This window comes from Ascidiella aspersa, chromosome 7 (assembly GCF_963924565.1).
Source record: "Ascidiella aspersa chromosome 7, kaAscAspe10.2, whole genome shotgun sequence".
Classification (NCBI taxonomy): Eukaryota; Metazoa; Chordata; class Ascidiacea; order Phlebobranchia; family Ascidiidae; genus Ascidiella; species Ascidiella aspersa.
In genome coordinates, this window is record NC_139453.1 from 21,429,709 (window position 1) to 21,444,715 (window position 15,007).

Genomic DNA, 15,007 nt, shown 5'->3' on the forward strand with positions numbered 1-15,007 from the left:
TTTTCTGTTCCGCCCGTACCCACTATGTTTATACCGTCCCCCAGACAACCTACATGATTTGAGTTGCTGATCATGTGACCCCCCTTAAAAACGGTCACGCTAGGCGCCTGAGAAAAATATTGGAAACCGTTGGCATGACTGAAGTTTTTCGCGTTAAAGGCTTTGAAATGCGCGGCTTACCAAGCACCTCGCAGGCCTAAGTTGCTATTCAACCAGGAAGTTTAGTCGCTTCAATTATGTCTTGACTGGGACTTTACTTGTTATTTTTTGCAAAATACTTCCACTTAATTTAAATTAACTTGGACTTAAATTAAATTAATTATTTCTCAAAATGACTCAACTGCTACTTAAATCTTTTCAAATTGACTTGTTTTCAACACTGGATTCTCCTTACTGGCGGCTTGAATCACTGTGTTAGGTTATTCTGTGTTCCGAGATTTAGTTTTGAATAAACTAAACAAGCAAGAAGCAATAACAACTGAGTAAATTAACTCTGTATAAAATTCGAAAGCTCAATGACAGTTATTTTTAGTGGCCTGCTTCTTCTTTGGAGTCTGATTATATATATATATATATATATTAGAAAATGTGTAAGTGAAAGACAGATAAAATGATGTTTTCTCATTTCTGTCTTAAATTAACAGCTTAATTTTTTTCTAGAAATTGGCAATGGAAGAGGTATTTTTAGTTGAAATTAAACAATTAGCAGGTGAACTGAAGTCGTTTTGTTATTTGAATGGACGAGAAAAAGATGTGCAAGGTTCTGCCAATGTTCTTCATCGTCTCGGAATAGCTTATCGCCAACATGCAGACAAATCTGCAGAAAGACAAAAAATGATATCTCTCATAAGAAGCGCCACCCTCTTTAAATGTGCAATTTTAAGAAACCCTGATAGCAGTCAAATGGAATCAAATTTCAAAGAACTTTGCCTGCATATTCTGAACACTGCCGGTTGCAAGATAACTTTGAGCACTTTTCAAGATGCTGTTATTTATTTTCAAACTAGAATACAAAAAATGAGAGACCAGACCAAAATGCATTTGCTTCAACTCGATCCAAAGACTGACGATGCAACCAGGGTACGATTAATCGAAGAAGTTCAGAAACAAATCTCCAGTCAGTATTCAAACCTGATGCACGATATAATGCAGTTTTGTATAAAGTCAAAATCACCTCCACCTTGTAAATTTGCCTTGATTGGAATGGGTTCGTTGGCAAGAATGGAAATCACACCTTATTCTGATTTTGAACATGCATACATTCTGGAGGAAGGTGTCCAATTTCAAGAAGAGTACTTTAAAACACAAGAGTATTTTAGGTGGATTTCTGTTATCTTTCAGTTGGTGGTTATCAGTTTTGGTGAAACCATTGTCCCTTGTATGTCAATACCTTTTATCAATGGTAAAGAGGCAAAAGAAAACTGGTTTTTTGATGCAGAAACTCCACGAGGTATTTGTTTTGATGGGATGATGTCACATGCCTGTAAATTTCCACTCGGACAATCAGCAACATCAGATAAACCACTTCAAGAACTTATTCAACCTGTTTCTGCTATGTTAAAATTAGCAGATCCCAAGAAAAACGATTACCGTTTGGCCGAAATGTTAAAGAAATCCTGTTTTGTAAGTGGGGATAAGGATGTTTATACCCAGTTTTGTCAAAATACCAAGCCAATTAGCTCCACAAACAGTTACAGGATAACAGATATGTTAACTGATTTTAATACATTTAATATAGGTCAAATTTTTTGGAAAATCCAGACCAAACAAATTATCAACATCAAACAATATATATATAGAACAATAACAGTTTTTTTAGCCCATCTTACAGATAACTTCTCTCATCATTCAACCTCATCTTTTGATAATTTGCGCACAATTTCATTTGAAGGAGATTTTGAAGTGCTTTGGATGGGTTTGAAGCAAGCAGATTTTTTACTTGCACTTGCTTTGGTCTGTGAGATTCGTTTGAGGCACTACAGCGAAAACTGTAGACAGGTTGACCATTTTGACTTTTCACCAGAAGGTGAAAGTATTTTCTTGGATTTTCTTCTGGAAAATTTTGAGTTTGACACCATTATTAGATTTTCTTTATTTGCTGTTAAGCTTCAGTCTATCTTGCATGTTATATTAGGGCTAGATAATCCTTATGAAGGTGATGAAATAACAATATTAAAAGTATTATATGTATTATGTCGCTACAGCAAATGTAAAAGAAAATGTTCCTTGTACTTAAAAAAAAAATTCAATAATACTTTGAATTTGGACTTTGCTTTGGAGAGTTCCATCAAACTTTTTTGTAAAGGTCTAGTACATGTTGAACTAGGCCAATTCCTGAAAGCATTAAAAACGTTTTATAATCTGGAAAATACAAATTATGTTGCCGCAGTTTTAGCAAAAATTGGATATATGATTTTCTACCAAAAAATGGGAAAATGGGAAAAAATAAGCCAAATTTATAAGCCCAAACTTTGGCACATTTATTTTTTATCCTTATTTAACTGGTTGTTACACTGTGCACCTGCTTTTTCAATTTCACATGTATTCAAAGAGCAAATATTTCCAAGCCTTGTGCTTAAAACAGCACAATCAGTTCGGATAAATGGACAACATTGCCTAGCCATTAAGCAACTCAAAAGCCTTAAATATTATTTACCGGTAGATAATGATTACATAAAACTGCTAACCCTTTGTATCATTTCATTCAGTGAATTTGAACTTGGACTATATCATGAATCTCTCAAAAATAGAGAAGTGTGCTTGGAATTATGTAGGAAATTGACCTTGGATGAAAATACGAATTGTAATGTTGCAGTCTTCTTTTTGGGGTCGGCCAACTGTCTTTTAGGTTTAAAAAAATTTAAGGAAGCACAACAGAACTACCAAATCGCCTTGCAAATATTCGCTAAAGCCCAACAACGCTCAACATCTGATATAACTGAATACAAGGCAAGTTGCCTTGCATTATTGGGGAAAATTGAATTGGAACAGAACAACTTCACAGTAGCTCTGGATTACCTGAACAAATGCCTTAAAGAATTAGAAACCCCCAACGAAGGCTTGCAAGGAAAACAGAATAAACACGGAACTTTGAAGATTTTTGATGATAAGTGCTTACGCAGACTAAATGACCTCAAGCAAGCAGCAAAGTCACACAGCCATAAAAGCAAAAATGCACATGCCTTTACTGCTGCATGTTACTGTGCATTTGGGAATGTGTTTAAATACCTGAAACGATATTGCCAGGCTGCAAACGAGTTTAAAATTGAACAACAAATCAGAAAGCTGCTGCCCAAGACATCTGTGAACCAACATAAAATGGCAATGTGCCTTTTGTCTTTAGCATTGTGCTACATGAATTTGGAAAAATCAAATGAAAGTATAAAATTTTGTAAAGAAGCAAAAGAAGTTTTTCCAATAAAGGAGCGTTTTATGGTAAAATGTGATGTTGCTATTGGAACGATATACCTTCATTCCTGCAATTACAAAAAAGCTCTTCACTACTTCAAGCCAGCGCTAAAAAACATTCAATCATTTTCCCAGAACGTTACTGAGGATCCAGATATCGCCATGTGTTACAAAAGTTTGGGAGAATGCTACTTTCAAACACACAGCTTAGATGAAGCTCAACAGTGTTTTTCAACTGCTCAAGAAATTTTTTATGCCACAAAAAATCCCAGATGGAAAATTCAAATCACTGATTGTGAACATAAGCTACATGAAATACACAGCCCTAGTATATTGAGCCTTTTTAAATATGCATGGATTGTAGTGTTGTTGTTGTTGTTGTCAGTCATTATTTTTTAAATTTTAGTTGTTACTATTATGTTTTGACGATATAATGCATTTATATAAATAAATTTAGTTGTAATAATTAGTATACACCAATTTGTTGCTTTATCTGTAATTATGACATTAATAAATATGTTGTATGAAACACAGTTGATGATTGTTCAAAATACATGACAGACATCTGTGTATCAGAAATAATATTTATGATATAAAGTCGATTGTAAACAAACACCAAAACCAAATTGTATATTTTTTACAGGACTAAAACAAATCATCGGCCATACTAGTAGGGGATTAAATAAGTGTAGCATTTAGGGCCATTTCAGGTGTTTGTTGAGTTGTGTATTGTCAAATGTGTACTCTTTCACACTTTAAACTCCACTTAATAATGTCAGCGATGTGTCACTTACCAAACAGCTTCCGCTGTCTCTTGAGAACAAAACATCCTGGTTTTTCACACATAATAAATGATGATTGTTCAAAATACATGACAGACATATGTGTATCAGAAATAATATTTATGGTATTAAGTCAAATGGATTTATGGTATAAGAGCAGTCAATGGATAAAGTTATAATTTGACACATTATTAGTATGAACAGTGGTGAAGATAGTCATGGGTTGAAATTAGGTTTAAGGTTGTTATTTCTGAGTCCAATCTAGTGATGTTGATGTGGGACTTTTATGTTATAGTGCCGCGATCTTCATTTTGTTTAGCAAAAAAGTGTAATCGTAATTTAATATTGTAAGATTGACTATTCGTTAGTATTTAACTTGCAGCCAAAGTATTTAGGTAGTTTGTAGGCGCAATTTTGCCAAAAAATGACAATTTTCAAGGCCGCGGTCTCTTAAAAATTAGTTATCTACTTAAACTTACTAATATGCCTTGACAATGAACTGTTTTTCGCCATTTTTTGCTGACTGTTGTTCGCTATAATTCAGTTTTTTTTATATCACGATTTTACCCCTACAAAAAGATTTATTGCGTTCTAATTAAGACATTGGCCTAAGGCAAAAAAATGGAAATCCCAGGTGATTTTTCACTTAGTGGGACTTTAGAACGATGTGTATATAATAAAGCAATTTTCTTCTTCAGCTGGCCCAGTCCTGCAACCGTCATTCGAGAATCGGCTTTGATTTGGTTGCGATGTGCGTCAACGACATTCTCACGCACAACGCCGAGCCGCTTTTCTTTCTCGACTATTTCGCGTGCGGCCGCTTGTCGCCAGATGTCGCTACCGAGGTGGTTTCGGGAGTAGCTCAGGCGTGTCGAGAAGCGGGCTGTGCTCTTATTGGTGAGAAGCAAGCCCTGCTTATTTCCACATCGTTGGTCATTGATTCATAGTTTGTCCTTAGTTATTGATGATGGTATTAAACACCCCTACCACTCTTAGCACAAAATATTTGTCTCTCAAAAACGGTATATAAGATTGCCGAATCAGTATCAAACTGTTGCCGAATTAAGAAATCGTTTTGGCTAGACATCCATAATACGCTTCTACTCGATCAATATCACCTTGTTGAAAATGAATCTATGAAAGTCAATTTGTTATAAATTCAACTCGTTTACCAACTTAAACGATTGTATAATGAACAAAAAAGATATTTGAAACGTTTAAAATGATACCTTCTTCTGTACTTCTCCTTCTTTCTGTTCTTCTGTATGAGCTTTAATATTGTTTTTACGTCTTACTACAACCTCCAACTATTATGCTCCCAAAATATCACCTTGTTTCAAAGAATTTACGAAATTTAATTTGTCATGAATTCACCCCATTAACCAACTTAAATATTTGTTTAATAAACAGCTATATTTTTGGATTTTGTTTTGGAATTAATGGTTCGTTGGCTAGTATGTTAGGTTGGACTGCCGTACTTTTGTCTAATGCTGTGTGGGTATATCTCTAAACAACTTTCGCCAGTTATATGCATCCTCCAAAATAATAACAAAACGACCGACTAAACATTTAACTTTGTGTATTACGAAATAATCCGCCCAAAAAACATGTTTTACGAGCAATGATGACTTCATATCTCGTTAATCCGCATATGTCATGAGGAGAAACACTTCCATTAAATGTGTCTGAGCTCGAACCTTTATTTTGCACTGATTGTGAGATGTTAAAAACCTCATTGGCGCTTGAAGTCAAATGTCAACCTCAACACCTCAAACCTTTTATTTATGTCAAGATGTGGTTATGTTAGTAGTTTGCAATATATTGCTCAACTCTTACTCGTTTTTGTAGTTCAGTGCTTCTTAAACTTTTTTAGTTTTGTTCACCCCGGCTAGCATCTACCTCCAAATTTTATTCACCCGTGTCTCATGATATGATAAAACTGTCTCGTTTATATATAACATCACAAAATTACTTCGGTTGTTTCGCAAGCTATCATCTATTTCTGACAGTTCACCCTTGTTCACCTCTTTTGGTTGGTTTACATCCGCAAAACTACATCCGCAAATCCGCAGAAGTTTATTCACCCTGGAGTGAACCATTCACCTGATTAAGAAACACTGCTCTAGTTCCCCCAACCCAATCTTATTTACCGCAGTCTGAATAAAAGTATAAGGTGATTTTCGCAGAGCAGATTCAACCATTGTTTTATTATCGTGTGTCTATAAAACACCTACAGGTGGCGAAACAGCAGAAATGCCGGGGATGTACCAGAGCGGCCACTATGACCTGGCCGGGTTCGCCGTCGGCGCCCTGGAGAGAGGCCGGGACAGTCCCTTGCCCCTGGTTGCCAAGGTTACCGCCGGTGACGTCGTAATCGGCATCTCGTCGACCGGAGCCCACAGCAACGGATTTAGCCTGATAAGAAAAGTCGTGGAGAGGTCCGGTCTAAGTTGGACAGACAAGGCCCCCTTTGACCAATCCAAAACTTTAGGTAAGCATAAGTGGCTTGTATATTAATCGTTGAAATTTTGTCTTGTATATAAATCGTTGAACTTTAACTTATTAGTTCCAGTTGTTCTCACAGAAACTTGTGATGTCACTGACATTAAAAAAATACCCTTTATTGTCATAAACTTATAATTTGCCAAACTTAATATTCACGCTGGAAACCCTCTTTGTCATTTACACTCAAGGGCAATTCTTTAGAGTGTTTCTTCACAAAATTCACGAAGTCCGTTAATGTCAAGCTCGGCTAACTGTCGCGTTTTATGTGGCGTCTTGAACTTGTTAACTGCTTGGGCAATGATGAATATATATCTCGTTAATCCGATTGTATTGTTGAGGAAAAACAACTTCCATTGACATATTCTGAGCTCATTTCATAGGATAATAAAAAACTTCTGATCATTTACTGCTGTAGCTTAATTCTTTTACACGTTTCGGTGTTTAGCCTAATATAGAATACAATTTTTTGCTTACTAACCAGATCAAAGCTTTGATATATTCTTACTAGGCCTAACCAAAACCTCCAAACATTATGCTCCATATGTTTGCTTGTTTTAAAACGACGTCTGTTGGCCGTAGTCATGTTACTTTGGTATATTATATATTTGTTTCTGCGAAAAGCTCGTGTTTGTAAAAAAGCATTATTCAACTGAAAATATAACATATATAATTGTTCTGTAACTCGGCGCGCCGTCCATTATTTTGCTTGAAATGGTCAGTGGCGAATAACTGCTAAATTACGCGCGAGGAAACCACGAATGCTATCTGTCTTCACACGGTCAACCGTAATATTAATATAAAGTAATGTAAGGCTATCTCTAGCAATGATCTGTATACCGGGTGCCTTCTGAAAGGCTAAAACCGAAAAATAAACTGGGCTGATCAGGATTGTAGTTCCAGCAAGCAAAGCAAGAAAAAAAATGTAGAAAAATGTAGCCTGCGGTAAGTTTCGAACTCGCGCACTGGATCTTACCGGCCTTAGCTACCAAGGCTCAGTGGGAGCCATTGGTCCCTATGTGTCCGAGGTCGTGAGTTCGAACCTCGCCACAAGCTATTTCTTTTGCCTTTTAATTTGCACTACAATCCTCATTGGATCAACTAAATTCAGTAATAGCCTTTTCGAAGACACCCGCTATATTACCATAAGCATGTCGTAAATTTGGTCATTAGTAACTTAGTCATAAATTTTGCAATAATGTATTTTGTGTTAAACAAGTATTGTGATAAGAGGCGATCAATTTTTATGGTAAGGGAATTCCACACCCGACATATTACCATGAGTAGTTCGTATCGTTGGTCAGTAGTAACTTAGTCATATAAATTTTGTTTTGTATTTTGTGTTAATGATAATGAGGCGATCAATTTATATGGTTAGGTGATTCCCTGCTGACCCCGACCGCCATCTATTGTCGCCCTCTTCTCCCCATCCTGCGATCCTGCGCAGGAGTCAAGTGCGCAGCCCACGTCACCGGCGGCGGTCTCACTGGGAACTTGCCACGGGTGATTCCCCGGCAGCTTCGTTTCGAGCTGGACGCCCACAAGTGGCAAATCCCACCAGTGTTTAAATGGCTTGCAAAAGAGGGAAATATTTGCGCAGGTGGGTGTCTAGTTTTTTTGTATGTTTTTTGAACATTTGTTGCATTATAATGTGCCTGTTGCCGTTATTCAATGTTAAGTGCCCCAAAATGGCAAATTTTGTGTTTTATTGAGCAATGATGAATTCACATCTCGTTAATCCGAATATCCGTGAAGGAAAAACAATTTCCATTAACATTTCTGAGCTCAAATTATATTAAAGCGCAAAGCAATAAAACAGAGTCCGTAATCATACCTTTTTGCCCATTTTTTCGTGCTATAATATCGCCGAAAATGTACCGAAAATAATTTTGACCTGTATACCAAACCATTTAATTTTTTTATTTTCGACTGGTGTACTTGGGTTTGTACAATCTGGGGAAGTAACCAATTTAAATTATTTTATGTTGACGTTCACCTGCAAAAAGTTCCCTAGCTTATACTTTGCTGATTTGTAAAAGGTAAATTGATGTTATGCACAACATTTCTTATGAAATCTTGTTTTATTGCAGCCGAAATGCTTTCCACGTTCAACTGCGGCCTTGGCATGTGCCTCGTGGTGGCGCCCGAGAGCGCCGAGGAAGTGCTGTCACGTTGCGTGACGTCACTGGCTCCGCTCAACCTTGACACCAGAATCGTCGGCTCGATTACACCCAGGCGTGAACACCGCGGGAATTCCCCGCAGCTTGTGGTGCGTCACATTAAGGAAGCTCTACAGTTTCCAATTGAACAGGTGAACTTAATATCTAACTCACCCCCTTACGAAAGTTATAGTTTACCTATTTGAAAGCTAAACTGTCTTGGTAAAATTTGTATAATTTGTTGGTTGTGTTTTGTTATTTTGTTCAAATAACTATCGTTACCTGGTACAAGTGTCATTGTAATGCTTTTTGAAAACTCACACAAAAAGTAGGTTTATCCAAATGTTTCAGGGTTGCCAAGTCTTTGAATTGATTTGCACTTTGAAAATTCAATAAAAGTTTTTAATAGTCTTCGAATTTATTTTATTTGCAGCCTAATTTAATGTTTAGAACGTTCCTTTGTAAAACAAACTTTTAAACTGATTTGTTATTGTGTTTACCATGGCATTTATACTGTTTGTTTTCGATTTGTATTTAAAACGTCGTGATTTAAGTTTAGGTCTTTGAAAACAATATTTTGCATGTCTTTCAATTTATTTAATAAAAACAAGTGGCAAGTGGCAACTCCTGCCAAAGGCATAGTTTACTTTTAGGCCGCCTGCCAAAAGTCAGAATTTACTCTCTTGCTTTTATCACTTGGGCAATGATGACTTCTTATCTCGTTAATCCGAAGAAAAAATGTCGGACAAAATAATCATTCTAAGTTCTGAGCTCAATTAGCGTGCCTTCAGAGACGTTTATTTGTTATTGTTAAAAAAAAATACGTTCAACTAAATTAAATAACATTAGCTTTAAGTGGTAATAAAAATATATTGATTTCATTTTGTCAATGGTACAATGTTTGATTCTGCACTGTTTTGATGGATCTTATATTTTACCAGGCTGGACAAATCGCGGCTAAAAACGGATTGTCAAACGGAGAAAAAGGATCGGGAAAACCTTTAAATCCCAAAAAAGTGGCCGTACTAATTTCAGGAACTGGTTCGTGCATAAATTGTATATTGATGCGTGTGTTACTAATGTAAACAAATGCAGATTTTTTTACTGATTTTTGCAGTGCAAAGGTTTATATTTTACTCTTGGCTTTTTATGCTTTAAATTAGTGGTCCCAACCTTTTATGGCTTGTAGCACCTCAGAAATAATAAATAGATTGCAAAAACCCTTCTTGAATTTTCGTAAAACTTCTAGAATTTTCGTATATTAATTCACTATATACTATAGTGTCACAATAAACGGACTGGAACAACACATCAACTCATACATACTGTAGGAAAATATAATTTGATTTATTGTACTGTAACAGTGGTCGGCAACTTTTTTTTTCACGGGCCCAAAGTACTATTTTTAGAGCTTTTGAAGGCCCACTACGAAAACAGTGGTGCATTCAGGATATTTGTTTTTAAGGTGAAGTATTACACGGCGCCTGCTTGAAGCCAAAAACAGTGCCATGCCGTAATGTAAAATATAGTAAAAAATGAAGAATATACGCGCGGAACGCGAAAAATTTTGCGTTTCCATATAGTTAAAGTTGGCGAAAAATATAGTTTGACAGGTACTCAGGACCACATTTGGCACGTGGGTCTGAACAACGCTGGGACAACAAAATGCAATAAATTTACGGCTATCACGCGGCCCACAATTACATAATAAAACTAAACTGTTCAAAAGTGACTCGCGGCCCACAGTTTTCCGACCACTGTTACTATAATATAATCGTACACAAAAAGTTCTATGAGGCTTATCAATTGAGAAAAAATCAGAGACGTAAAGATTTCCAAATATCTCTAGGCACCGTTCAACATTAAAAATGGCACACCTAGGGCGCCGCAGCACCGAATTCGGGAACCACTGTTCAATATAGTTACCTATTTTGCACTTCTCTTGACGTTGATTTTTTTGTATCCCGATTCGTACTATCAATGATTTTTTTTCACCAGGAACCAACCTACAAGCGTTGATTGACCACGCATTCGACCAGGACAACCCGACATACCAGATCAAACTGGTTATATCCAATCGTGATCACGTGACGGGCCTGAAGAGAGCTAAAATGGCCGGAATTTCTACTTCGGTAAGGCGGCTTAAACGAGTGGCATTTTAGTTAAATTGATAATGAAGCATCGTTTGTTACCAAAATAGTCGATGTTGTATCAGTTTTTAATTGTTCTTGCATTAGTTTTTATAAAATGTACCAACGTTTAGATAACCTACCCAGGAAATCTTCATCGGGGCAATGCAATGAGGAAAAACAATTTTTCAATTGATACAATGCCTGGCAGCGTCAGTATATAAACTTATGTTGTATCATGATTTCCTGGATTGCTATAAAGTGTTTGTAGCATGTCACGTAATTATTTTTTTACTTGTGGATTAGAGAAACACATTTATACCAATATACCACTCTGCTCTACTTAAAAAAAAGTTTGCCCACAACTGGTTTAAAAGTTGTACTAACAGTAACATTCGCTATCATCTTTTTGTGACTCGCTGTACAAACTTGTTACTACTTTGGAGCCCTGTTAAATCGCATTTCTTACATGTGAAGAATTGTTGTATTACAATTTGAGCAATGATGAACTGATATCTCGTTAATCCGAATTTTTCGTGACGGAAAATGTTTCCATTAACATGTTCTGAGCTCAGTTCAGTTCCAATATTAATTATGTTTCAAGCTTTACGTAGGAGATCGTTGTAACTACCACCAAATATACTAGATCAGTGGTTCTCAACCAGTGGGCCATGGCTCAATAGTGGGCCATAAGAACATTTGAGGTTGGCCACAGACCAATTTAAAAAAGCTAGATTTAGTTTCATTTGTGTCATTATATTTAATTTTACAGGAATAATGGCTTGGGGAGGAATTAAAAAGGAATGTAAATTTATTGTTCAGCCGCAAGTATCTCACTAATGCACGGTTGAATAAATAATATGTTTTGAAATATGTTCTGCTGTGTTTTGTTCTAAACCTATTTTAAAGTTTTTTCTTTCATAAAAATTCTATAGGGCCACAGAATTTTTTTTACAACGTAAATGGGCCACGAAAAATAAAAGGTTGAGAACCACTGTACTAGATGTTGTTTATTACACAGGTTATCGATCACAAGGCGTTTGCGAGCCGCGAAAAGTTCGATGCTGCATTAGACGAAGCTCTAATCGGTGCCGGGATAGATTTCGTGTGTCTGGCTGGATTCATGCGACTGCTTTCAGGTAAACGAACACAACTTTGCACAGTTGATAGGAAAGCATAATAAAAGATTTGTCCAAAAAAGCTAAATCGTTTTATGTTACAACCGTAATGTAGTTTTGCTTTTCAATTCGAATGTTTACGACCACATTGCAATAGAAATAAATTCTAAGTTCTATATTAATAAACTTTACAAAAAAAACAAGGTTATTGTTTGCAAAACCACCCTTGCAATCGCCATAAAAAACAAATTACATAATGCGAAAACCGAATATAAAGCAGCCACGTAATAAAATATTTAAACACAACTGGTGTAAAAATACAGTTTAAACCAGTAGTTCCAAACCTTTTTGGCTTGCGGTGCCCTACATGAAATACAAATAGTTCGTGTCACCATAACAAGATGAAATACAGCACAACAACGGTTCACAGAAACCTTCTTGATTTGTTGCACTTCACTCGTACATAAAAAATAGTACCAAGAATCTTACTAACCGACCAAAACTTTGAATCCAAAAGAATTGGAAATATCTCACGCCACCCTTGAGCGTTAGAAATGGCATTGAGCTGGTTTAAACAAACTACTTTATTTACCTCCAGGCTGGTTCGTGAAAAAGTGGCACGGGAAAGTAATCAACATTCACCCGAGTCTCCTTCCCTCCTTCAAAGGAATGGACGCCCACCGACAAGTTCTTCGGGCAGGAGTGCGGCTAACCGGCTGTACTGTGCACTTCGTTTCGGTGCGTTAACTCTTCGCGATTTTTGTTGTTTGTCGATTCTGTTATGTCGTTGTATTTGCGACTTTCTTTAAAGTTCAAACGATGTTATTGCTAGTAATTTTAGCTATATGCAGGATACTGCCCTATTCTCTTCATTAAGAATAAATTATATAGTCGTTAAGTGTAGGAAAGACAGCCGATTGCATTTGCCTGGTAATTTGCCAAAAAATCGATGATAAACAATTTGATTACACAGAGCCCTTACGTTACATATTACACACAACCATAGGCGCCGAACGTTGGTGTGCAGAGCGTTTTAGACGCCCTGGATTTTCTCGTAGGGCGTCAAAACTCCCTGGAATTCGACCAAGTTATCAATAAATGTGCAAATTAATTTCTGTATAGCACAGTCTTGGTTAACAAAAAGTGACAAAAACTTTCCTGAATTACCATAGGCACGAGGCCGTGGAATTTTATTTCAAATTATTGTTTTGTGTCGCTTTGCCCAATTCAATGGAATCTTTTTTACCCTAAAGGTGCGAAAATAAAGTTTAATAAGGCTAAATGGTTGGTACAGCGATAACAGGCAACATCTGTCATCTAGGAGCTCAACATTTTTTTAAACTAATTTATGACCAATTTTACTGTCTAGAAAATAACGCCGTGGTATTAAAAATTCGTTGCTCGTTGTTTATTCCCTGGTAGAACGGATGGGCTTTGTTTAATATTCTGTTTGCTGAAATACCATGTCTCACATTAAAAGTCCTATTTTATCGTGATCACAGGAGGGAATGGACGAAGGTGCGATCATTGCCCAACAATCAACCGCAGTACTTCCTGGCGACACGATAGAAGATCTACAAGAAAGGGTGAAGAAGGTAGAGCACAAAACCTACCCTGCCGCTTTGGACTTGTTGGCGAGTGGTCGGGCTGCGTTGAACAAGACCAAAAATACAGTAATATGGAATGACGCTGAACGCAAGCTTTCCAATGGAGACCACGTAAATTGACGGGCACTGTACAATGTAATTATCCATTTTGCCTTAGTTGTTAGCCATTTTGCCTTAGTTGTTATGTACATATTACGTGTCGTGGCATACATCTCAGTAATTGTAATTCTTTTCTCTTCGTTGTTTAATTTAATTTTTTTACATACGTACTACGTAGCATACTGTTTCATCTCAGGATTGCAATTTTTGCTTTTTGTTGTTTAATTTGTACGTAGCAAACTGCTTTATCTCCGGAATTGTTTAGTGTTACACCGCTAGTGTTTATTCTGTGCAAATCTGCCAAGCAACTATTGTAGTTATAAACTGCATGAAATATACCAATACTAAAATCATGTTATGACAAAAATAATCTTAGAACAGTAGTCCTCACTGTAATAAGTACTACCCGATTTAATATTCCTGCTTAAAACCCGTTATTTTTTTCAACTGAATTCGATGTTTAACATTGATATATTCGATTGTGTTATAAATCCTGCAATGTTTTTTTGATCACTGTATCATTTCATCTAACCACTTCATTGTTGCCTAGTTTTCACTGTGTCGTTAAAACGATTAGTACAAACATACTGCCAACTTTATGCCATTAAAATGGTATTTCATTCATATACTGTCGACGCATTTCTCAATAAAACCCACTTCGTGTTTATGTTTGGTTTACTGAAAAATATTAGTGTATAGCACGAGAATGCAGTTTCAGTAAGGACGCACGATCGCACGTGTTCCTATTAGTCATGTCAATAAAACAAGCATCAATGATATTATATCCAGATAAACTAAACAATTTAGAGATTTTATTACTGATTTTAAACATACGTTAACCTTGTAAGTTATGACGTGTCGATTTACAATTCTTGACACTCGTTTTTGTATTGCTTTGCTCGCGCTGTGTTTACGAATGGGAAACCTTAACCTGATGAAAGAAAACAACTGAAAACACGTACACCAAAAGTGAGTATTTTTGTTACTGTTTGTAACCTACGCAGCACAGATTATCCCTTACGACTAATAATACCCCTGGCCAGTTGCGCAAATTAGCCAAAGCGCAGCAAAAAATCTATCACTTAGCCGGAAAATTTGCTTCTTGCGGAATCATCTGTCAAAATTTAGAAATAAAGTAGTTCCATAAATCCCCAAAAATTCAACGTGCAATCAATTCGCATTCGCATACAATCGTGCACTTGT

At 36.4% G+C, this 15,007-nt stretch overlaps 1 protein-coding gene across 2 annotated transcripts in view; it reads left to right on the top strand.

The window, feature by feature from the left end:
• Positions 1 to 14,461, top strand: part of LOC146138301 (trifunctional purine biosynthetic protein adenosine-3-like) — a 26,853-nt gene extending 12,392 nt beyond the window's left edge. Inside the window, exons 10-18 of one of the 2 annotated variants that reach the window (XM_083394250.1) lie at positions 4,889 to 5,087; positions 6,427 to 6,681; positions 8,050 to 8,292; positions 8,783 to 9,003; positions 9,793 to 9,892; positions 10,850 to 10,983; positions 12,002 to 12,119; positions 12,697 to 12,836; positions 13,601 to 14,461. In XM_083394250.1, the coding sequence (XP_083250376.1) occupies positions 4,889 to 5,087; positions 6,427 to 6,681; positions 8,050 to 8,292; positions 8,783 to 9,003; positions 9,793 to 9,892; positions 10,850 to 10,983; positions 12,002 to 12,119; positions 12,697 to 12,836; positions 13,601 to 13,825 (1,635 nt within the window). In that variant the 3' untranslated portion in view covers positions 13,826 to 14,461. The remainder of the gene's footprint in view (positions 1 to 4,888; positions 5,088 to 6,426; positions 6,682 to 8,049; positions 8,293 to 8,782; positions 9,004 to 9,792; positions 9,893 to 10,849; positions 10,984 to 12,001; positions 12,120 to 12,696; positions 12,837 to 13,600) is intronic. The other variant, XM_083394251.1, reaches the window with a different exon arrangement.
• The last annotated feature ends 546 nt before the right edge of the window (positions 14,462 to 15,007 follow it).